We start from the raw sequence: 23,379 nt of genomic DNA, 5'->3' as shown, positions 1-23,379 counted from the left end.
TCACCTACCAGTGGTATTTATAAGTTAAACACAGTAATTACCGCTGCGCAGCAGGGCAGAGAACAGGGCAAGAGCTTGGGTCACGGTGTAAATTGTATACAGAGCACGAGCACCGTACTAGCCTTGCTGCCAAAATGCACATCCTATAGGTCAAGAAACCCAAGGTGAAGAGCCTCGCCTAAGCCCAGAGGCAAAAATAAAGATGGGGAAGGGTAGGACTGCAGAGCAAGGGCTTCACCTGCCCATGCCGGGCTCTCACACCTTTCCGCAGGCTGCAAAGCACAAACGGGCAAGGAGGAGTTGCTATTTACGTCTGTCTGACTCACAGTATCGTTCTGGGAGAACTATAGGGGCTATTGTGGGCCCTTCCCTACCACACCCAGCCAGGAACAGGCAAACAGGTTGTTCCACATCCCTCCCATTGCTATCGGCACAGCAAGCCCCGCACAGGAGCCAGCTGCCCCTCCAGAAGGCAGAGCAGTAGGAACCCATCTCACAGGGTTTTGCTTTTGAGTTTTCAGAGCCGAAGGATTTTTCCGCCCCCCCCCCCCCCGCCTCGGGCTAGATAGGAGTCATTTTTAATAAAAATACAAAACAATGCATGGGCGAAGGAGCCAAACTGCTCCGAGCCAGAACATGTTGGTGCTTGTGCAGGGCTGAAGCAGCCCAGCCTGTCCTGCAAGAGCAGCGGGAGCCGGTGGCCACCAGCTCCGGCTGCCACTGGCATCAGCCCAGCAGCAAGGGATGCTTTGACAAGCAAACCGCACTGCACCCTTGCCAGCATCGCTCCTTGCTCCTGTGACACAGAGGACGCAGCACTGTTGGCATCGCTCACCATCAAGATCACTTGCTCTGGAGATTCAGATCCCAAATAAAGAGCATGAAAGGATGGAACAGGGAGTCCAGGGGCTCAGCTCCTCCACTATTTGACATTGCGCTGAGCTTCTCCCTGTTGCTTTTTGTTAAGGGAGACCAGGAAAGGTGCTGTCAAGGGAAGTGACCAAGCTGGCAGAAAAGGAATATTAGCTCCTTAATGAAAAAAAGCAACAGACAGTAACAGGGCAAATTGTTTGAGCTCCTGAAGCCTAAGAGGGAAAAAAAAAAAAATAATCTGCTTTTCAATGGCTGGTTAAATGCTGTCAGCCAAATCCTTTGATGCCAAGCAAGCACTTGAACCCAGGGAGGGGATGTGCCTGTGCCAGCACATTCCCAGAGCAGGCGGAGATGCGAAAGCACGGGGTGCCTGGAGGAGAGGGGGCCAGGAGGTCCCTGCACCAGGCACTGCTCCAACACAGGCACCCATTTCACTCCTCGCAGACTTCGCTGAGCAAAAGTACCTGCTGGACAGGAGAGCTCCATTGGTTTGGGGGTTTTTTTGGAGGCGGGGAGCGGGGTAGAGAGCATCAGCCTTGTGCACATTATTAACAAAGCATTGCTCCAGGGTGAAATCCTGCTCCCCCCCCAGCCCCAGCCTCGCACTTGGCAGAGCGGGGCTCTCAGCCCAGCAGTTACCAGTTCCCCTTTCAGCACTGCATGCCACCCAGTTTCACACCTTCTGTTTTCCACCAGCAGCAAGCGTGGCTGTCCCCCCCCCAGCTCCTGCGGTCACAGCCCATCCCTGCTGCCGCACAGCTGCCTCCCCCCATCCCGTAAACACAGACTGGCAGTAACTCTGCTTGCACATCATGTCATGTGCTGAAGATCTGATCGAGCCAGATTTAAGGCAGAAGTGTGCCGCTGAAAACTTCTGCAATCTTTTTTTCTCTTCCCTCACATTAATGGCTCTTGATCCAAGTTCAAAGACACAGCACAAGCCACAGACAAGCCCTCAAGCCAGAGAGAAGCGCTTTGCAGCCCCACACCTCATCCAGACAAGAAGGCTCTGACTTGATCAGCGCTGACATTCGATTGCAAGACAACTTGGGGGAAGATCCGTGTGTGTGCAGTGGCAAGGATACGAGTGTGGGGAAACAATCAGCTTCTGCACACTGACTCATCTATTTCCTCTTCAAAAAGGTTTCACTTATCACAGCCCCAAAGGATGGTACCGATTTGTTGATGTTGTATTAGCGACTCATCAGCATTATAATGATCAGCTCTGTTTGCAGCTTCTGCTTCAACCCAGCTTGGCAAAGCTTAAGACATTTTTTATTTATTTATCGAGAGACTAGGTGAAGAAAAAAGCAAAAGCTTCCCAAGGCACCCTGACTCAGGCAAGTTCAATGACACACTTCTAGTAATCGGCTCCCTCAGGCTGAGCAGTTGCCATTGACACTTTTACCAGGGACAGATTAGAGACCTGGGTGACCTGTGATGCCCCACGCTTCCCAACAGCCACCCCCAGATATGAACCGATCATGTACCTGTATCATGATGTACAGACCAGCGAGTCCCTAGCACCCAACTGCTCTGGCAGCAGCTGTATCGGTGGCACAGGATCAATTAGCACAGGAGAACACGACTGCACAGACCTCACATTCACCAGCCCGGAACCACCCGGCTCGGACCCGCACGAACAGATCCGTCCTGCGCTCCAGCAGTCCCAGGAGGGGAAGCAAACACCTCCAGGACCCAGGGCTGGCCGCACAACAAGCTGCACCCCTTCCTAAAATCTGCCAAGCTCAGGGCATTGCCGATGGATGGCAGAAACCAGCCCACGGACACACTCGCGTGGCCCGTCCGTCCCTCCCGAAAGCATGGAGCATCCCTGCGGGAGCTCATCCCAGGCTCGGTGCCTGCAGCAGGTAGGCATCCCTGGAAGATGTCGCTGCTGAAGGTGAAACCCAAACGTTACACACAGCTGCTACGCGTTAGAAACTCCAGCCAGGCAACATGCTCTTCGCAGATGCTCATTTAACAACCCTCCACCATTACTTACCCAAACACAGGTTGGTGAGAACAAGCCTACTGCTATGGCAGTCTGCTTTTCATCAGATGATTTGAAGTCAGTGAAAAGGCAATGCAGACAGCAGAAGAGTCCCTTTCTGAGGCAGGCAGCAGTTTTTAAGAGGTCTTTCTTGTGTTTCTGCACCCTTAGCAAGCCCATTCCTACCAGTTCCTTCCCCAAGTGAACTACACAGCTTGGAAGCCAAACCCTGAATTTCTGGAACAGTTTCTCTGGCAAATTAGGCTTTTTTACAGAATCGCAGCTGGAAATGCAGGTCCAGAGCACCCATTCTTCCACCAGTGCAAAGTTGCTACCCTCAAGCCATTAAGTACATCGCCAAGTCCAATTTTAAAAGGATCGAGCAACAAGATTACCGCTGCTCTCCCACCCAGGAGCTCATCTCCACAGGCAGAGGGACCTCACTGCAGGGACACCAAGTCACCCATCACAGGCAAATACTTTCTGCAGTTCAGCTTTGGTTTTTTCTGGGCACTGCTCTGGCAGGTCCCCAGCAGACATCGGGCACCACGGCCACCACCAGCAACGCCGGTCCCCGGTCACACGCTGAACACTGCGCCAACCCTTGACATTCACGGTATCTATATCTGCATCTCTGCTGCTGCAGGAAGCATCTACCCAAAACAACTGCAAATACAATTAACAGATTAACACATCTCCCCGGAGGATTCAGTGCAGCACAAAGCCTCCGAACTACGCCACTGCGAGCCGGGCCAGGAGCTTCCCCGAGGAGCTGCAGGGAAGACAAGAGGCTGAACTTGCCGGGGCAGCCGTGGGCATCCCACCAGGCTGGTCTGCTCCTCACCAGGAGCTGCCACGTTGGCCATCCCACCAGGGCACAGGCTGGTGGCACCCTGGCTCTACGGCAGCATCACGGACAGGACCAGGCTCTGCGCCCAGCTCCGACCGCAGAACCCCTTCTCGGTGCACAGCATGCCCGGTGGAGATGGCTCAACCCCGCATCCCTCCGTGATGCTTATCAGTGGTTTAAAAGCTGTACGGAGATGGTTTAAAATTCTTGAAGCCCAGCATCCTCCACTGACACCAAACAGCTCCACAGCAAACGACTGGACCACGACGGTGCTACTGGTCCTGATTTGATTGTGCAAATTGTCTATCAGAAAGCCATTATCTACCAGAGGCTCATTTCAGCTCAACAGTGATCAACTAATTACTGCATGTCTTGCCCTTTCATAGCACCATGCTTCAGCCAGAGCAGCCTTCACTAAATCAAGAGGACCTTTGAGAAAACCAACCACTAAGCAAAATCCACCTCCAGCCCCAGAGGAGTTTCCTGCAGGTGCCATTCAGCCCCAGCATCCCGGCACATTCCCAGCCTGGAGGGAACTGGTTCTGGCTCCGCTCACCAGGCAAGTACTTCCCTTGGGAAGAAAAATCCCCTTCCCATGACTTTGCCATGGCCTAGTTTTCAAGGGGGGACAAAAGAAACAACATTTTGAGTAGCATCCAAGGGCCCTAAGCAGGAGCCGGACAAGGGCCAAAGTCACCCGAGCACTTGCGCGTGTGAGACTGGAGCTCCTCAGAAGTGTCTACAAAGCGTTCCCAGATCAAGCCTGGAACAAACCTTCACTGAGCAGACACGCAATGTTCATGCTCTTCACACCAGCTTCTCAGCTTCCCAAAAGCCACGGCAGCAACCATGGAAGATGTGAAAAATAGCATAAGGAACCCCTCTCAGAGAGGAACTGTGGGGATGGGTCTAATCCTCCAAGTGCCTGAAACCAGGCAGCAGCCCAGAGAGCAGAGCAGGGAGGGGAGAAGCTTTCCTGCCACCCCTCCGGCTCCCGGGAATGCCACGGCAATGGGGTTCAGACAGAGGTACACCCCTGCCAGACACTTGCACCTGAAAACTCAAGCCACAGAGCCGATTACAACTCAAGTACTTTATTATCACTAAGTTTTCCATTACCACGCAGGATTATCCTGTCTACACACAATTGCTAAAATCTGATGGAGAATTTACAAAAAATGTCAAGTGCTAAGCAGCTGGTGAGCAGAGACCTAAGCTTGGGGGTAGCGTTATTAGGTCGCTAACTCTTTTCAGCAAGACAAACGTGCAGCATCACTACCATCACAGGAACGTGTTTTTAAACAAGCCAGCACCGAGCAGAATGGACCACTCTGGCTCACTGCACCAGACAGCCGGCATGGCTGCACACAGCCGGGGACCGGCCATCGACGGGCAGTTTTCCAGTGTCCAACTTAAAGAGCAGCTCCTTGGAGTCACAAGTACTATCAGAGAGACGACAACAGCAAAACGCGGCCAGTTTTGAGCACTGATCGACAGAGCCACAGCAGCTCTCCCAGCACAGGGCAGCCTCTGAGTGTTCACCCAGCTCCCCGGGGTGCTGCAAACCTGCCCGGAGCTCCCGGTCCCCATCCGTGCTGTGTCACCCAGGGGGTGCAGAGCCCCTGCAGCCACCCCAGCATCACTGCAGCACAGGCAGGAGAGCTAGGGAAAAAGATGTGGCCGCCTTCATCACCTTTTAGACACAGGATCTGTGTATTATGTTTTTTTTGACACCTCCTGTCCCAGAAATAGCATCAGAAAAGTATCCACATTCAGAAAAGAAAGGGTTAAGGAGGGGTAAAAAAAAAAAAAAGAATAATCTCAGATTCTTTTCCATGGAGGCTGGAAACAGATGCAAGCTGCAGCCCCAACCAGAGCATCCCAGAGTCCTGCCTGACCTCTTGGAGCAGCTTTCCCTGTGCTGTTGGTCATGGAGGAAACCACCCACACAGGGAGGGAGCAGCAGGGGCACAACATTAATGCAAGTGGCAATTATGAACATCCCCATTTGCTGCAGCTTCTAGTAAGGAATGAAATAACCCAGACCCCAGCGCTCCTTTCCGGCACTATCAGTAATCACAGCACAGGAACCGATAAGGTAAAGGTGTTCCCAGGAAAAGCTGTACCTTTGGTGAGCACAGCCCCGATCTAAAACATTTTTCAGCCCCTGTTTATACATCCCGCTGGGAGGGGGTTGTGTCCCCAGCTGTTATCGGCTCCAGTAAACAGCAGCCAGAAATTTTATCTTAACTTTCTTCTGCATGGAGCAGCTGCCACAATAAATATCAGCAAGATCAACAAAGCAAGAGGTCCGAGGAGCAGCTGCTCGTCACAGCTCTGGGCTGAGCAGGAGCTGCCAGGATCCTCCCTCGGATGCGCTCACACCAAGAGCAGAAGGCACAGTAATTTGGAAAGATTTTAAACCAACCTCAAAATACTCAAGCCACACACCAAGTGCCCATTGGGAGCCCATGGGAGGGCACTAAGGATGCTTGCTGTCAAACCGCCGTCCTTAGGCGAGGAAGCAGGACCACCAGAAGACACCAAAGCCAGGTTTTAAGTGTGAGCAAAGCCTGGAGCTGCTCTGGAGGGAAGGCAGGGTTTGTGGTCCCCAAGCTCCTGCCCTCGCCTGGCTGAGCTGCCTCTGATAAAGCTTTCCCAAGCTTTCACTCCCAGGAGGACAGAGCTGCTTCGTCTTTCACCCCCAAAGAGGCAGAAGAGGAAGCCCTTGGACAGTAAGGTCTGCACAGCCCTTACAATCTCAGTCGCTGCATGCATCACGCAGAAGGCTCTTGTTTTATTTATTAAACAGAAACAGATTGCTATAGGCAGCTTTAATCCAAGTGATAGAATTGGTTTCCATAGACACTTACTGCTTCCCCATCAAAATTCAGACGCAGGCAGCGAGCTGTGCACGGCCGAGCTGGAGCAGCCCGTGGCTGGGGGTAAGCAGTGTCTGACAGCAAGCACAAGCAGCCTGGCCCCTCCGAGGGGCTGTTCACCGATTGCTTCATCAGTCTTTAGAGCCATTTCAGCGCAACCTCTTCTATTAATTGACTGCCTCAGAGATCGCATTAATGAGTACAGTTTGCCATCTCCTAGCACGGTGACCTGGTGAGCCAGACCTGCAGGAGGGACTGGGAGGAGGAGGAGTTGTTCACCCGGGACTGCGAAGGCAACGAGACCAAAACCCATCTCGGCCCCACAAGAACCTTAACAAGAGGCTGCGGGAGCCCTGGGGGGAACTGGGAGAGGAGCCACCTCCAACCATGTCTGCGCAGCGAGACAGCAGCAAGGAGGGGGCAGCTCAGAGGGAGAGCACAGGAGCCATGTCCAAGCGACGGGAAGACTGGAAAAGCAGCTCCCAAAGGACTTACCAGAGGAGCAAGCGTAAGAAAGGGAAAGGAGGCACCGAGCATCACAGCTCGTGACGCCTGTCGCAACTGTGATCGACTGAGCAAATACAAGTCCCCAGCTGCGTTGCACTGGGAAGCTGCAGACAGCGTGCAGCAGATCTTGCAACAGCTCTGCCGCACTCAGCGGGGCTTAGGGCATAAACACAGCCCTCACCGCGCACAGCCCGAGTGCTGGGGGACTTCCACCAGGAGAAATACTGCTTCAGTACAGCTGACCTGCCCCATTCCCCAAACCGCTGCCTCTCCCCTGCGTCGTCCCCTTCTCCTTCAGAGGACGAAGGCAGGCAGCGCTGCCTCAGCTCCCAGACCAGAAGCCGGTGCTTTTGTCTCCTTTGCAAAGGAAGACAAAAATGCCAGCAAAGCTGCTCTCTGCAAACACTTCCTCTTTGCAAACACCACAAGCTGACAGTGCCCCAAAATCCTGATGCTAAGAATAGCAGGCTTTTTTTTTTTTTTTAAGCTACATTAACAGTAAATACAGAGACACTTTCACCATTCACATGAGGCAGGATCAGCTCCACATTGAGCTTGTTATCCCCATCAACAGCAAAAAACTGGTTTCATTCCTGTGCTTAGAGCCTGCTCCAGACTGCGACTCCATTTAGCAGTAAATAGGCAACTTACCCAATTCTTTAGATCCTTGGCTTTCACTGGCCAACTCTCCCATCTTAACCAGAGCATCAAAGTATCCTTTTGCTGCATATGTCATACCTAAAAGCATCAAAAAACACAGGTTATATTCTCTTTAATGGCTATTATAACTTCTGTGGCACTGAATAGATGCTAGACACTAAAATAGACATTACTTCAAAGGGCTTAACCCCACGGGGAGGGACTAGACAACAAACAGAAGAAAAATGAGTGAAGAAAGAAGAAAGATCGAGCAGCAAGATCACAGAGCTATTTAGGAGGAAAAAAAAAAGGTACATGCAGGACCTAGGTGGTTTTCATTCCAGTTTAACCATCAGCCTGCTTAATGCCGCTCAGAAAAATCACTGTGGAATAATTGAATATCACAGACTTTCATTATAGTTCAGTCTTGTTTGTTGACATTCCAGCTACACACTCCACTTTAATCAGATAAGCAGGGGGTTTCCTCTAATCACGAGAACATGTTGTACAGCTTTAGCTCAACACCATCAAATTATGTGCTGAAACCTCTTCCAGCATGATTTACTGATTAAGACACTTCCTTCAGATGCCCCCACAAGCTCAGAGATGCAAAGTAAAGGATGACCAAAGACAATTTCAAAAATTACAGGAAGATCTTTGCCTTCAAAGCTTATTCACAGCAGGGATGCAAGAAGAACAGAAAACAAGCGATCATACTGGTTATCCACAAAACACTGCAGTTAGTGTGCTCAACTTAAGTGTGATAAAATAGCACATCACAAAGGGACTCCACCACCCGGGTAATTACAAGCTGCATTATCAGTATAACGTTTCAGAAGAACAAATAAAAAAACCCCACAGTCCCAAGTGCAACCTCCTCCTGTCAGACCCTGCCTCTCCTCCCTTCCCTGCTGCCTGCACCTGGCTGGAGACCCAGCAGGGAAAGAGCAGGCAGAAGCACACCCAAATCATGAATCCCTGCTTCGTTAGCATCATTAGGAATAGCTGGGAAATGCTGCTGCTTGTAAGGGTGTAGTAAGTGCCCCATCCCTGGGGATCAGAGTCCACAGCCCCTGTGCAGTGGACCAGGATGGACAGGCACTGCCTACGTTATGGCCAGTTGATCCATTAAAACCTAGTTAAAAACAAGGCTGAGAACTGGCAAGAAAGCAGCATGCAGGGGAGCACCTGCACCTGAGAACGGTAGGAGGTCTGCATCTTAAAAGATCCTTCACTGAAACGTCCAGGAACCTCATTTGACTTGTGGGAAATAAAATTTGCTCCAGGCACAAAGCAAGAAGGCAGAGATCCTTCCCAAAGGTCATATTTCAAACACTGGTGTTTAAGAACATAAGACACCAAAGTTTTGGGGTTTTTTGCACTGGTTTAAGATTTTGACAGCCTCTTCCCTTACAGGCATTTTCACTGAACCAATTAAAAAAATAAAATCCAAGAGACATGTGCAGTGCAGCTCTGAAGTGAGCAGAGCCCTCCCCAAAAGAAAGCAGCTGCCTCTGGGGTGAACAGAGCCTGCCTTAAACCTGCTTAAAACTGAGCCGAGAAGGTCCCAGGCAGTATGCAAAGTCATTTTAAGCCAAATTAGTCCATTTTTTGGTTTTCATCAATTTGTATTTGACTTTTGATCATTTAAATCTACACCTCCCTAACAGCTCCCAATAGGACCCAGTATGCCCAATCAAGAGTTGCCACCAATATTTTTAGGTTTTTTCCTTCTCTCCCAATGCATTCTTCTGGGCAATTCGAACATTTTAATAACACAGCTTTAAACAGAGCTTAAAATCTTAATTCTAAATATTTTAAAGTAACATTTAAAGACAAACTGGTTGATGTATTTGTCATCCAGTTGCCACCCAACATTTTAACACTCAAATCCTTTCCACAGCTGTGGCCCTGCAGCACGCGTGTGCCTTGCACATCCTAACAACATGAGCTTTGCATTGAGGTCCAAGAACCACCTCCCCAGTTTCCTCCCCTCGCTCCCCTTGGGAACAAAGAGCATCCCAAGCTGGTTTTCCAGCTTTCCTCCTTTCCGAGGCCATGCTGGCCAGATGGACCCAGCTGGACCCTCACCAGCTTTCCAGCCCCCAGCGTTTCAGCAATAAACACATCAGCAATGCAGTTTCACTTACTTGCTAAGGCTTTTTCATAGGTCTTCCCCATAGAAATGAAATTCCTGAGGCTGGGATTGAACTGTTCCATGATCGTCTAAAGGAAAGAGAAGAATATCATCAGGGGTTAGCAGAGATGATCGGGAGCTGGACAGAGCAGCTCCGTGCTCCCCTGGGGCAGCCACACTGAACTCGATGCTCATCAATGCAATAATGGAACAAAAAGTCCTCCCATGCCCCTCACAGCAACTCAGCCCAAGCTTCCCAACATCTGCAAGAGGATGCTGGGTTTTGACCGAGAAGCCCACGTCTTGCGAACAATGCTCCAAAGCAATGGCCCTATTGGTCTGGAAGGGCAAATATTCTTTTCATTTGGGGTAAAGTCAAAAGTACAGGATCAGGGCAGGGCAGAAGTAGCTCAATGCTAAACCAAACACTATGATAAGAGCTGTTGAACATAGCCAGGACGTCAGCCGAATGCAACAACCCGTGCTGCCGCTTCAAGCCGTGCCTCCTCCAGCCCTCTGCGAGAACGGTTGGGAGGTACCTTCACCTCTCACCAAGGACAACCGCTCCAAAGGGCTCTTCCCAAACCAGCTCCAGCAAGAGCCGTTGGCACTGCCCTGACACCAGGCGAGAGCAGAGCCCGCACACAGCGATGGGGAGAAGGTGCCCCAGATATCCTCCCTTCATCCCACAGCTTTATTGAGGAAGACCAAGCTCGGGTTTTGAACGCCACGAGGCAGAGGGTCAAAACCAAGCCAGCATGAGATGCCTTGTGTAGGTCCTTCGCCATAAGAGATAAGTGAATGTCCCAAACCAGCAAGTGATCAGATATGGCAAATATAACCAAAAGAACCATAAGTGGCTGTTTAAGACAGCAGGCAATGGCCCTCAGACCGACCATGAAGTTGACCTGAGTTCTGGGAGATGATGGCTGGTGATGTCCCACTCCTGGGGTGGGCTCGGAGAGCAACACCAGCTTGGTCTATCATGGACAAGCAGAAATGGCTGAAGAGAGGTATTTGAAATAACCACCAAGGAGCTGAAGACAGAACAAAGCCACCACCATCCCCACCGAGCTGGGGCCAGCCACAGCTGATGCCATGTGCAAGGAATTACACCTCAGTCTCAAAGCACTTGGTGTCACTTTCCACCTGCCTCTAAATGCATAAATTAGGGTGTCAGTGAACACCAGAAGCGCTGTCTGACAGCTTTTCCTCCCTCGCTTTAAGGTCCTTATTTAAACATGGAGGGGGAAGGAATAATCGGATCACAAAGAAGAACGGCTCTTTGTACGTTTGGCACAGCAGCTATTGACCCTCCCCTGCCAGAGCTATTCAATCCCCGCCGCCGATAGCATCTCTAAAACCAGACACCGATTCCCAGCCGAGCTGTGGAAGAGACAACAAAATCTCCATTCTCTCCCTGCAAATCCGGCCTCCGGACCAAGCCTGGATGCAGTGGAGCAGCCCTGAAGCAGTCCCAAGCCCCGGCCCCACCTCGGGGACAGCCCCTCGCCCTGTCCCAATAGCCTCCCGCCAAGGATACCACCGCAAAATTAAGTTTAATGCCTAAACGTCCCTGCACACCCCAAGCAGGGATGCACGGGCATTCCCCCCGGGGAGGCGAGGGCTCTGCACCCCCCCACACCACGCTGCTGGCAGCGTCCCATCCCGGGAAGGGGAGGGAAGACGACAGACAGACACTTATGGCAAATAAGCTGATTAAGCATCTGTCACCTCATCTGAAGCTGGCCAAACACTATAAAGCTCATTTTCTGCCTGAGGCATTTTTATCCCGAGTTCCTGCTGCCTGGTCTTTGGAGAATGTGACAGTTTAATTTTCTTCCGCGGGTGCACGTGTACGAGGCTCAGCCAGCGCCTTCCCCCAGCTCAAAACAGCCATTTTCTAATGTCAGTGAGCAGGAACCTGCGCGGGACACCAGCTCGGAGGCCAGTGTCGAGCACGCTATCCGGGGGGAGCGTCACCCGGGTGCTGGTATTTGTTGGCAGGAGAAATCCTTGTAATACTCCAAGGAGCACACAGCAGCAGCCCCGCTCCGGGCTGGAGCAGCGGGTTGATGATGGCTGCTCCAAAGCTGGAGCACCAACCCACCAACCCAGCCCGAGCTGTGATGCCCCAAAAGCCGCCATCCCACCGCCCCAGCAGCTCTCAGTGCTTTCGGGTCCATCCTACAGCACCACACGCAGCCCTGCAAAGGACTGAAAATGACTGCAGAGAGCTGACAGGCAAGCATGAGGCTAACGAGAGTCTTCACTGCTAATTAAGGCTGCAGGTCAAGCTACACAGCAACATAGCGCACATGGAAGCTGCTTTGGGGCAGCACAGAGCAGTTTAGAGAACACGCTCGGCTTGGAAGGAGAAAATTAACCTGTAGCAACAAGCCACGTAGCGAGTTGTTTTCCCTAATTGTAGGAGACAATTGCACAGGAGTTAATTAACAGTGATGAGGATTGCTCCATCCTTCCCACGTCACGTTTAACCTCCATCAAAAAAATCTACCTGTGTTATCCCACAAAGCAGCTGGAGGCATGGCATCGCTGCCCACAGTGGGGACAGGGACACGGACACGTCCCCGCCACCGGCAGAGCCGTGGCTACAGCCTCCACCACGCTCGAGCTCAGGCTGTGCAGTCTGAGGCTGAGTAACATTTACGCAGAAGAAATATTGGCAGCATTTCTGTGGGGAAGGGATTTTTAAACAGTTTGCTAGGTTAAGTGCAGTAAGTGTTTATGTATATGTCTGTATACGTGTATATATAAATAAAATTATTTTTGCAGCAGTGCCTATGTAAACATATCTTCCTGAAGCATGAAGCTTAGCGAATAAATGATGGAATAGGATCCACAGACACAGCATCAGCCGCAGAGCAGTAGCACCGGCGACATCGGCGAGCACCGGCCGTCCCCACGGCACAGCATGCTGAGCACGGGTGGGCGCAGACAGCAGTGATGGAGAGCAGCCCCTGGGAGGGCAGCACCGTGCCTGAAGGCTTAAAGCAGCCAAGATGCTCTCTTGATCTGCAGGTCTCGTGGGGATGGATGCAATGGAACAGACTCAAGGAAATCCCCTTCCAAAATTCAGCTCATCTTCCCCAAACTGGAGGGAACCAAAGCATGGCTCAACTCCACAGCTGCCAGCACCGCTGAGGGCAGGACCCCACTCGTCACCGAGCAACAACTGCCATTTTAAAGCAATAAATAAAGAGAAAAAGCCCCCAGAAAGGGTCCCACTGATCAGCTGAAGAAAAGGGGGAGGCGACTCTCTGCTGGCCAAATAAAGTTCATGAAACCTTAGGAGGAAGTTTGCTGAAAGTGAATGTTTTTAAAACATTGCCTGAAGACTCCAACAAAAACAGCCCAGCAGGATGAGGGCACTGAAAAAGGCTCTTCACTACGGAGATAAAAATAGAGTTTTTCAAGCCACCTTCTCACTCCCAGGGTGGGAAGAGAAGGTGACTCCAGAACTAACACACCTTCGCACCCCCCTCCAGGTGAGAAGCTGAAAAGCTACCAGCTGCTAAGGAGAAACACTGAAAAACAAACATATTTATGGCACTGAATACGCTCAACAAGCAATCGCTTCGCACACCCAGGTCAGCCAGCAAGGTGCTCTAACTGCTCCCGTGATGCTGCAGGTTGCATCGCCGGTGGATGCACCCCCCCAGCCACCCCCCCCTTGGCCCCATGGAGCGGGGAGGGCAGAGGTGCCCGCACGGGCTTTGGCAGGGCTTTCCTTCAGCTGGCAAGGCGAAGCCAGGTTTGCAGGACACTACGGCAAAGCCGATATTCAGCAAAATTCTGGTAACGAAAGCAAATCTCGTTCTCCCTCAAATTTTGCTCCATCAGCACCACCCACAAGTTGTTTGCCTTCCACACGCCGCCTGGGCAGAGTTTAGAAAAACACAGACAAAAAAACCTGGCAGCTAAAGGTTGAAAGGGCTTTGCTTTGTTCCACTGCACTAAATTCCCTGGGTAATACCACTCAGCTCTCTGGGATTGGCACGGCTTTATTCAGCTGCCAAAAATGAAACTAATGCAAAGCACGAGGTCTCCAGGACACAGTCCTGCTGAATTAGGGGGAGAAGAGGCAACAGAAAATAAGGTCCCTCTGAGTGCACCCCATGCTACACCAAGGATCTACCGGCTGCTCCGATGCCGTAATAGTCAGCCTGTTAAGTAAGAGTTTAAGTTGTCCCCAAGAACAAGCTGGAAATGGAGCTGGCTCAGGTTGTATCAGGTTTCTCCTGTGTAGGAAAGACCTGCACAACACCTCCTTAAGGGCTTTTAAAAACATTTAAAAACAGCCTACACAGTTCTCCCCAGGTCCATCCCTGCAGCCTCCCAGGTAGCTCCTAAAACCAAATACAGAGCAAAATAAAAAGCAGGCACTGCTTTGCTTTGCTGGGGCAGGAGATGGTCAGCAGCCGCGGTCTGCTGGGCACCCGGGCTCTGCACCACTGGCAGCACCGGCTGCGGTGCATCACCGCACAGTGGGATGGGACCTCAGCCCGCACGGCTGTGTCAGGCCGTTAGCAACATATGCGCTGCCCTGATTACAGTGCCGTAATTACAGCCAGACTTCATGTCCAGTCTCTCCTCCACATGGCAATACGGCAAATGGCTGGACAACCGGGGATCGGGGCGAGGAGGCTCCTGGATTTGACCAAGGGATGAGCATCACCACAAATGCCCCAGCGTGTGCCGTGTCCCGGGCTCCTCTCCCAGCCACCCCGCCGCAGGGACAGCCTGGGCAGCACTCGCTGGGGACATCCCAGACACCTCAGTGAACACAAGTGATGGACTTTGAGCTAAAAAAACCAACTTCGATGTTTTCCTAGCGCCACTCTTTGATGCCCCCACGCAGCAGTAAGGCGCGATGGCTCCTTGCAAGACTGATGCTGCACAGCGGCATGGGTGGCCTGAGCTCAGCCTGGCACCCACGGCTTTCCTGGGCAACTCATGGGTGACAGCAGGACATTACGTGACCATGACGAGTGCCATCAGAGGGGGCAGCACCATGGGACGCTCCGCCACGCCACAGTCACGCTGCAGAAGTGGCTCAGCTATAAGGAAGTTTTGTTTCTAAATGGGTCAGCCCTGCTCCAGGAACACCTTCATTATTTCTGCATTAATATTTAATGCCCAAACCAACCCCAGCGCTGCCTCCATCTCGGCTCATCCTGCCCTGCGCCATCAGAAGACACCCTGTAGTTTTAAGAGCCAAGTTACTGCCGGGAGGGAAGCCTCGCTGGACTCGTCAGTGGGGCTGATTTCAATTGCTTACAACACACCCACCTCGCAGCTCTGCCGCCGGGAACATCCCCATCCAGCCAAAGTCCCTGGCATCTCAGTGTACCAGAACACACAACACAGCAGCAGCGTTTCACAACCCGAGCTGCTGACGGCTGCTGTGCTGCGTCCCTCCCTCACCGCTGGCAAGCCCACCTCGCCGAGCGCTCCCAAAGCTCGCTCCAAGCCCACGGGAACAGCAGAGCCTTTGTCCCCCAGCTAGGGCTCTCACGAGGTCCTGCCCCAAAGCCAGATGGCTCAGTGCAATTTTTACTGGAGAAAAAGCTCAGGAGCAAGGGAATCTGGAAAAAAAAAAAAAAAAAACAAAACCCAGGGTCCACATCTAAAGTCATTTAATTTCTACTAGCTGTCATGTAGGAGGATGAAGGGACCCAAGTTCCAGGGCAAGAGCTCTGAACATCTTTGTCACTGGGGTCTAGGCTTGAAGGAAACCAGAATGGGGATCTGCACGGTGCACAGAGCCCCCCCCCAGCATGCTGGCTCACAGCACCCACTGGGGAACACCTCATCAGTACCCACCAGCAGTCACCCCTGCAAGGCAGACCCGTCCCCCAGTCCCCCGAGGTTGGGATCTCTCGGGGCTGCCGAGCTGGGAGGGTCACCCAGCCCCAGCCCCTTCCCCGCAGACCTCGCACCAAAGGGCTTGACTCGGCCAAAGGCTTCAGCTCCAAGAGCTCGGGGCAGGAGAGGTTCGACGTGCGCCGGCTTACGCCGTACCCTGCCCTGCAACACGAGCAGCACGGGAGCAAAACCTCAGCCATGAGCAGACCCAACGCAACGAGGCACCGAAGGCGAAGCCAGCGGCTGCCTCCATCCCAGGGAGCAGCATCTCTCATCGGCAAGAGCTGCAGGCAGCACGGGAAGCTATTTGGGGTACCTTCGGCAAGTTAGGAGCTACCTGCTTTATAACACTTCTTAATCCATGAGTTTCAACAGTCTGGAGATGCACCATCTCAGCAGAGGTCAGAAACCACTCTCCCAGCCCGCAGCAGCACGGTACGCACGCAGAGGGGATGGAGCAGCAGAAGGCGAGGGCAGCCCCACATCACCACCCCTGTGCCGAGCCACAGGGCAGTGCCGGAGCCGGACCAGAGCCCACGACACGGTGGCCGGACCAGCACAAAGCCTCGCTTCAAATGGACTCAGCTGCAGAGCCAAGACCCCTACAAAGATGCAACTCCGGCAAAAGCGTGTTGCCTTATAAAAACACCACAGCCCTGTGGGTCCTGCGCACCACAGCCGTGCAACGGTGCTGCCAACCGCCGCGATGCACCGGTCAGCTCAGAGCCCCGGTACCCAGCCAACAGGTTTCCTACATCTGGGGTGTGGGAAGCCCCAACGCAGGGAGCGGCGACAGCGGGGAGCACAGTGCATGGAATCTGGGGATGACTCCAGGGGCCAGCTCCTTCCTCCTGTCACACCGCATCGTCCCTCCGCTGCCAAACACACCAAACCACCCGCGATTTGCCTTCTGATTCACTTGAGCAAGAATCGCTCCCCTTCCCTCTGGACTTGGAGATAATGAGGCAAGAGGCTGTTATGCCGGCAATAACATTTATTACAGCTGATGTGTAGCAAATGACTATCAGGAATTATGCCTGCATTTGTGCAAGACAATTAGGCTTTGAGTTTGGGGTGTTTTTAAGCAAACACCTCTTCAAAACGCAGAGCTATTCATACACCATTGCAAAACAATCTTCCACACAAAGAAATAGCTTTAAAATGAAATGGAGGATAGCCTGTAAATGGCAATAATCTAATCCGTCATAAATGAGACAGATTCGCCAGTCCCTCCTTTCTGCAAATAGACAATCCTGTACAAGGGATGAGTGGAGCTCGGCAGCGGTGCCCGGAGAGCTGCCCTTCCACCGAGGTGCCCGACCCTGCGCCCACAGCCGGCGAGGTTTCACCCCCCCTCCGTGCTCGCAGCAGAGCCCAGCAGCTGCACCGCTACGACAGGGTCCACGCGAGTGAATCAGCGCCAGGGAAGGTGGGATTACGTTGGTGGAAGGTGCCAGCAGCCTCCGTCTCCCTCTGTAATTACTACACATGTGTAGGCAGCTGCCTGTAGTGGCAGCATCGGCAAGGGGGCAGCTGACAGCTCCTACACCATCTCATTAGCACAGTCACTCCGAGGGTGAGCACTGGTTCTGGAAAATTATTACAATGGGCTTCCCGAGCAGAACGCCTTGGGAAAGCCTGCGCGGGAGGGGGTGCCTGGCACGGGGAGCAGCCAGAGAGCTGCCTGCTCCAGACTTTGCGGGGAACCGGCTCGACCCCCTGGTCCGGCTGCTGCTGAAACCCCGGCAAGACGATGGCAGCGGCTGGAAGCAAAGCGTGGGGCAGCCGCCCATCCCGCAGCCCTGTGGCTTGGGGTTCAGGGGCTGCGAGGAGGCGATGGCCAAACCTCCCTCAGCATCGTTCCCCCTTCCTCGGGGTTGTCTCCTCCTGACCATGGCAGCGTTCAAGGCTACTGCACACGCCAGAAAAGCATGGGCCAAAAAACATACTTGGGCGATGGGGATGTGAAGCATCGGAGGAGGTTTTGGACTGGGAGACTCCAAAGCTTACAGAGCTCTGGAGAGTCCACACAGTCCCTGAGTCTCCAGCCCTCACGCTGGGCTCCAGGAGGTTGCAGAATTCTTTAAAGAAACAGGCAAACACCTGGTTCCTGCACACACCCCATGCCACACATCTCCAGAGGCCAAGAAAAGCATCATCATCTTCAGAGGAGAAAAGGCTCCTCATTCACTGCAGAAAACGCAAACGGAGTCAGGACAGTCCTCCTCCAGCTCCCAGCGCAGAGATGTGGTTTTACCCAACATCAGCAAGATCTGCCTCCAGCTCCACGTCCTCACTCCCTACACCCCAGCTGCTCCCACTAAAATACCAAGAAATTGAAGTGTTCGCTACCTGATGGAGGCCTTTGGACTCCTCTCGAGTCCATCTTTGGCTCTTGGAGCCAAGAGGCCCCCGTGCACCCTCTGCACCAGCTGCATTTCAGCCAGATCAGCCAGGCTTCGATGGAGACGGTGCTGCCACTTGCTCCGGGCCAAGGGCGCTCTGCTCCCTTTGGCCCACGGCTCACGCAGCGCAGGAGCTCCGAAGCTGATGGTCAGAGGCAAGGGAAAAGCCCAGCCTGTATTCTTCCCTCATCTCTTGGGGGGAAACGAGCATCACTTAAGCGCAGTTGTTGCGATGGCCCACGAGCTGCCCTGCACGCTCCTTACAGGGCTGCGCACGGGCGCCCGGGGAAATTGCGACCTGCTCCACAAACCTGCTATTAGCGCAGTTCTTCGAGGACAACACACCTCAAACAACAACTGAGTCACTAGCTGAAACTGTTCCCAGCAACTGTCCCCAGACCGACCAGACCACCACCCAGTCCGGGGGACCGGCAGGGCCGGGTGATGATCTCCAGCAGCTCTCGCCCTGTTTGCCCAGGCAGCTCCCAGGACCCGAGCCGTGCTGATACGCCAACACTCAGCTCCGTGGGAGGGAAAGACTCCCGCCTGCGTGGGGACCTGACCACGTTAACACCCTGTGGGTGCTGGGCTCTACCCAAGTCCAAGAGCAACCCACACGGCGGTGGGTCTGGGTACACCGGCTGCATTTAGACGGTGGAAGGGAGCCCCAGATACCCAAGCCCCAGCTGTAGTTAAATGCCATAACCAGAAAACTCCATTTGTGGACCTGTTCTACATCCAGCGTAGCCAAGATTTGGGGTGCCATTAGCTCTGTCTGAACAGCTGTTATGCCCCAGGATCCCCAAACCCAAGACTTCAGAACTTCAGTACCTTAGTATTTTTTGTACTAAGTTCTTCTCCTAGAGGTTTTCTTTTTTTTCTGCTTAATGCTCCCAGGTAACTCAACCTAACTACTTAAAATGCAGGAAATCATGCAAGCTTTCCAGTTTAACAAATGACATCCTGCATTACATGTTAGGCTAGAAAGGTTTTATTAGACTCGGTCACAGGACCCAGCAGAGCAGAAACCACTTCCTTCACAAGGAAAATTAAAGCACATAAATTATTTCATTTTTCTCATGACACTGGGAGCAAAGTAGAAAAAAAAAAAACCCAACCCCGAGAGATTCACAAACTCCGGCTATAACCAAGACACAGAAAAGGCTCCGATCGCTTTTAATCGCTGCAGGAAAGCGAGAAACCGCCGCAAACCTGCCCCGGATCGAGGTGATTTGGGGACAGCACTGCCCGCCCGTGGGATGAGACCAATTCCCACGCACACTCCCGGTCCCCGCGGGCTCCCCCACAGCACCGGGGTGGACTCGGGGCTGTTCCCCGTTCCGGAGCGGCGGGGCCGCCGGCAGCGGCTCGGGCAGCCGCTCTCCCTCCCCGGGCTCCGGTCGCTGCCGCCGTACCGACAGCCCGAGCGCATCCCCCGGGAGGGAGCGGGGGCGGCCGCGGCCCCCGGCGGCACCTCCTCCCGCCGCCCACCGCAACCCGCTCTGCCCCCGCTCCCGGCGGAGAAGATGGTGGGGGGGGGGGGGAAGAAAAGGAGGAAAAAAAAAAAAAAAAAAAAAAAAATAAACCCCCAAATAAAGGGCAGCGGTGCCCTGGAGCCGGCGGCAGCGCCGGGCCGGCACCTGTTGCCGGGGCTCACCTTGTAGACATTCTCGGTGAGCCGGTGCACCTCCTCGGAGCGGGACATGCCGGGCGGACCGGGCAGCACCATGGGCGGGCGGCGGCGACGACGACGACGACGGCGACGACGACGGGGGAAAGGGGAAAAGGGGGGGCCTGCGCGGCAGCGGTGCGGAGCGGCGCGGAGCCGTGCGGCGGGCGCGGAGAGCAGCGCGGAGGACCGGCCGCGCCGGCTTTTATCAGCTCCCGGCGGTGGCCGCCCGCCCCGGCCCGCCCCGCGGGGAGGAGCCGCTCCGAGCCGGGCCGGGCCGGGCCGGGCTCCGCGCCCCGGGCGGTGACGGCAGGGCGGGGCGGGGGGTGGGGGCAGGGACCGACCGCGGGGTGGGGATGGGGTCGGAGGGGGGGACACGCACCGGGGAGGGAGGGCTGTGAGCACCGGGGGGGGGTGCGCCGTGCTGTGCCCCCTCCTGTGACCCGCCTCCTGCACCCCGCTATGCCCCATCCTGTACCCCAACCCATTCCCCATTCCATAACCCCATTCCCCATCCCATACCCCAGTCCCCATTCCCCATCCCGTAACCCCATTCCCCATTCCCCATCCCATACCCCAACGCATTCCCCATCCCCTAACCCCATTCCCCATCCCCTAACCCCATTCCCCATCCCGTAACCCCATTCTCCATGCCCTACCCCAGTCCCCATTTCCCATCCTGTAACCCCATTCCCCATCCCATAACCCCGTTCCCCATCCCATACCCCAACGCATTCCCCATCCCCTAACCCCATTCCCCGTCCCGTAACCACATCCCCCATCCCATACCCCATTCCATTCCAAAACCCATCCTCCATTTCCCATCCCGTAACCCCATTCCCCATCCCGCACCCCAACCCATTCCCCACTCCCCATCCCGTAACCCCATTCCCCATCCCGTACCCCATTCCATTCCCCATTCCCCATTTCCCATCCTGTAACCCCATCCTATACCCCATTCCCCATGCTGTACCCCCTTCCATGCCCCATCCCATACCCCATTCCCCATCCCATACCCCATTCCCCAGGCCGTACCCCCACTATGCCCCATAACCCATCCTACACCCCATACGATAGCCCATGATACTCCATACTATACCCCTACTTTACCCCACCCCATGGCTCTTGCTGTACCCCACATCCCTAAGATACCTCATACCACAGCCCCTGCTGTACCCCACACCCTCACTGTACCCCACACGCCTGGTGCTGTGCCCCGATCCTCAGCTCTGCAGTGTGGGGTGGATGGGTGAGGAGCAGCTGGAAGGGGAAGACCAGCCGGTGGTTTTGGTTTTATACCTGGAAGGATGGTGGATGCTGTCCAGGACAGCAGAGGTGGGATGAGCAGTCACCACGGTGCATGGCCGGCGCGGTGCGGCACAGCTCACGGTGCATGGCTGGTGCGGCGCGGCACAGCTCGCGGTGCCTGTCCTCAGCCTGGAGCAGCGCTCGGACCAGGGGACACCAGCCCAGGCAGGAGGAGATGTACATGTCCCACCGCCTGGCCAGCCAGCAGAGCTGGCCTCACACCGCATCACCCTGCAAGCACCGGGATTTCCCCGGGAGGACCTCGCCAGCCCTCCCGGCTGTCAGGTCCCCACGGAACGGCAAAGCTATGGTTCCCCATCCTTCCCGTCCCTCGGGCCAGCGGCGACAGCTTTTGCACAGGTCCTGAGGGACACGAGGAGTGGGGCCGTGCTCCGGGGCCAGCATCCCGCATCCCCCGGCCTTACAGCCCTCCCCACCATGGCTGCTGCTCTCCGAAAGGGTGATCGCTGGTTAAAAGGGAGCTTTACGCGGCCGGGGTGTCACCGTCTGCCTGTGGCCGTACAGAGGAGGAACATCTGGAGGGCACCGGGCACAGACTGCCACCGGCTGCCTCATCCCAGCCCTCGGACCAAGCCTTCCTCTCCCTCCTCTCTGCCGCGAGAAGTGGTGAACCAGTTAAGCAGCTGAGCGTGGTTTTTTCCCATCATCTCCTCCATCAATTCCGAGAACAAGGAGCCCAAGCAGCCGAGGTCGATACCTTGGCCCCAAACCTCCCGTTTCTATTCCCCTTGCTGCCTCCTGCCCTCCATCCCAGCCCCGGCGAGGAGCAGGGGGGGCACCAAAGGTGACCGCTCACTCTGGCTGCGTTTGGGTCCCATTTTGGCTTCTACCCCCTCAGAGATTTCACACTCCAGAGGACAGGGAAGAATTTATGACCCCTGAGGAGGGTTTTTCTCATTTTTCTGGAGCAGCCAGTTAACCCTTTCCCACGAGGGCTGAGAAAGAGAAGCGGCAGTGGGATGTAACCCCAGGGGGGACCTGGGAACAAGGCTGCCATGGGAGACATTCCCAGGAGGGATGCTCGGCTGCCTGCATCGGTGCTGGGATCTTGTGGTGTCCCTTTCCCGCTCGAGTCCGCTCCATCCCGAGCGGCCAGGCTGTGATGGGCCCTGGCAGGATGCCGCTCCCTCGACTGGACACCGGCGCCTCGCTGGCTTTCCAGTGCCGGCAAAGGATTTCAGATCAAGCGTCCAGGAAGAGAGTGCCTCTATCCGCATCTCCATCACCTTATTTTTAGTTACGTTATGTAAGTTCTTCGCTACGTCATGGATGTGGGGGGTTCTTGCATCTAATTCCAGCGTGACAGCCCAGCAATTCAAACAAGCTGTTCCTCTGGTGAAGAAGATAAAAGGATTTGTAATTTCTCATAATATAAGAGGCCTTTTGGGACGACCCTCAGAGAATCTCTCGCATCTAGGCCTGCTCTCAGACAGCCGCTCCACTTTCCTCCCATCCTCTGCTTCTCCTTATCCCCAGGAAGTCTCAGTACTGAAAACCTTTCTCCCTCGTACCCCCTGCTCCCAAAGAGAGTCTTTGGCTGGAAGCAGCCAGTGATTTCTTATCCTCACATTAAGAGGCAGATTTAGCAAATTATCGTTGCCCCTGGCTTTTCCCATGTCACAAACTCTTGATTGGCAATGGCTGCCCGGGGCTGGTCCGTGCTGCCCGTGCTGCCTGCGCTTCCCATGCCCCGCGGGGCTGTGCCGGAGCCCAAGGTAGAGCTGCCGCCCCGCAGCCACCCGGAGCACCCTGGGAACTCGTGGCAGGAAAAACCTGCCTTTGCCTCGTGCAGTGCCGTAACATTTGCTTTGATTGTCTTTTTTTTTTTTTTTTGGTTTTTTGTTTTTGTTGCTAGCTGTCTTTTTGTCAGAGTGATTCACTCCCCAGGGCTCAGCGGCAGCTGGAGCGTGCCCAGGGTAACCATGGTGGCAGAGTCCCTCTAAATCCCCGCGGCACCTCCCGGCACTTCTCACGCGCCCTTTCCAAAGACAGGGACCTTCCACCGCGCGGGCTGCGCCGGAGGAGCAAAACCCGGTGGGTGCAACGTGGGAAACCCACCACGCCAGACCTTTAACACCAGCGGGATAAACACGCAGCAGCCCTGCACTGACCCGGAGATGGCCTCGCCGGCACTGGAGCTGGCACCATCCCCATCCCCGGAGCAATCCCTCCCCTTGGCAAAATCAGGGTCTCTCCCCAGGGCGAC

At 54.5% G+C, this 23,379-nt stretch overlaps 1 protein-coding gene across 8 annotated transcripts in view; it reads right to left on the bottom strand.

Moving 5' to 3' along the window:
• Positions 1–19,934, bottom strand: part of BAIAP2 (BAR/IMD domain containing adaptor protein 2) — a 49,084-nt gene extending 29,150 nt beyond the window's left edge. For 2 of the 8 annotated variants that reach the window (XM_052807296.1, XM_052807295.1), the window contains exons 1-3: positions 19,833–19,906; positions 9,895–9,970; positions 7,757–7,843 (exon numbers count right to left, since the gene is read on the bottom strand). In XM_052807296.1, coding sequence (XP_052663256.1) covers positions 7,757–7,843; positions 9,895–9,970; positions 19,833–19,904 — 235 coding nt within the window. In that variant the 5' untranslated portion in view covers positions 19,905–19,906. Of the gene's footprint in view, positions 1–7,756; positions 7,844–9,894; positions 9,971–19,832 lie in introns of all 8 variants that reach the window. The other 6 variants (XM_052807300.1, XM_052807299.1, XM_052807294.1 and 3 more) reach the window with 5 other exon arrangements.
• Between the last annotated feature and the right edge of the window lie 3,445 nt (positions 19,935–23,379).

The sequence above is a fragment of the Harpia harpyja genome, chromosome 14 (genome assembly GCF_026419915.1).
Source record: "Harpia harpyja isolate bHarHar1 chromosome 14, bHarHar1 primary haplotype, whole genome shotgun sequence".
Lineage (NCBI taxonomy): Eukaryota > Metazoa > Chordata > Aves > Accipitriformes > Accipitridae > Harpia > Harpia harpyja.
The sequence above is the reverse complement of the archived record's forward strand: the minus strand, read 5'-3'. Positions and strand labels throughout refer to the sequence as shown.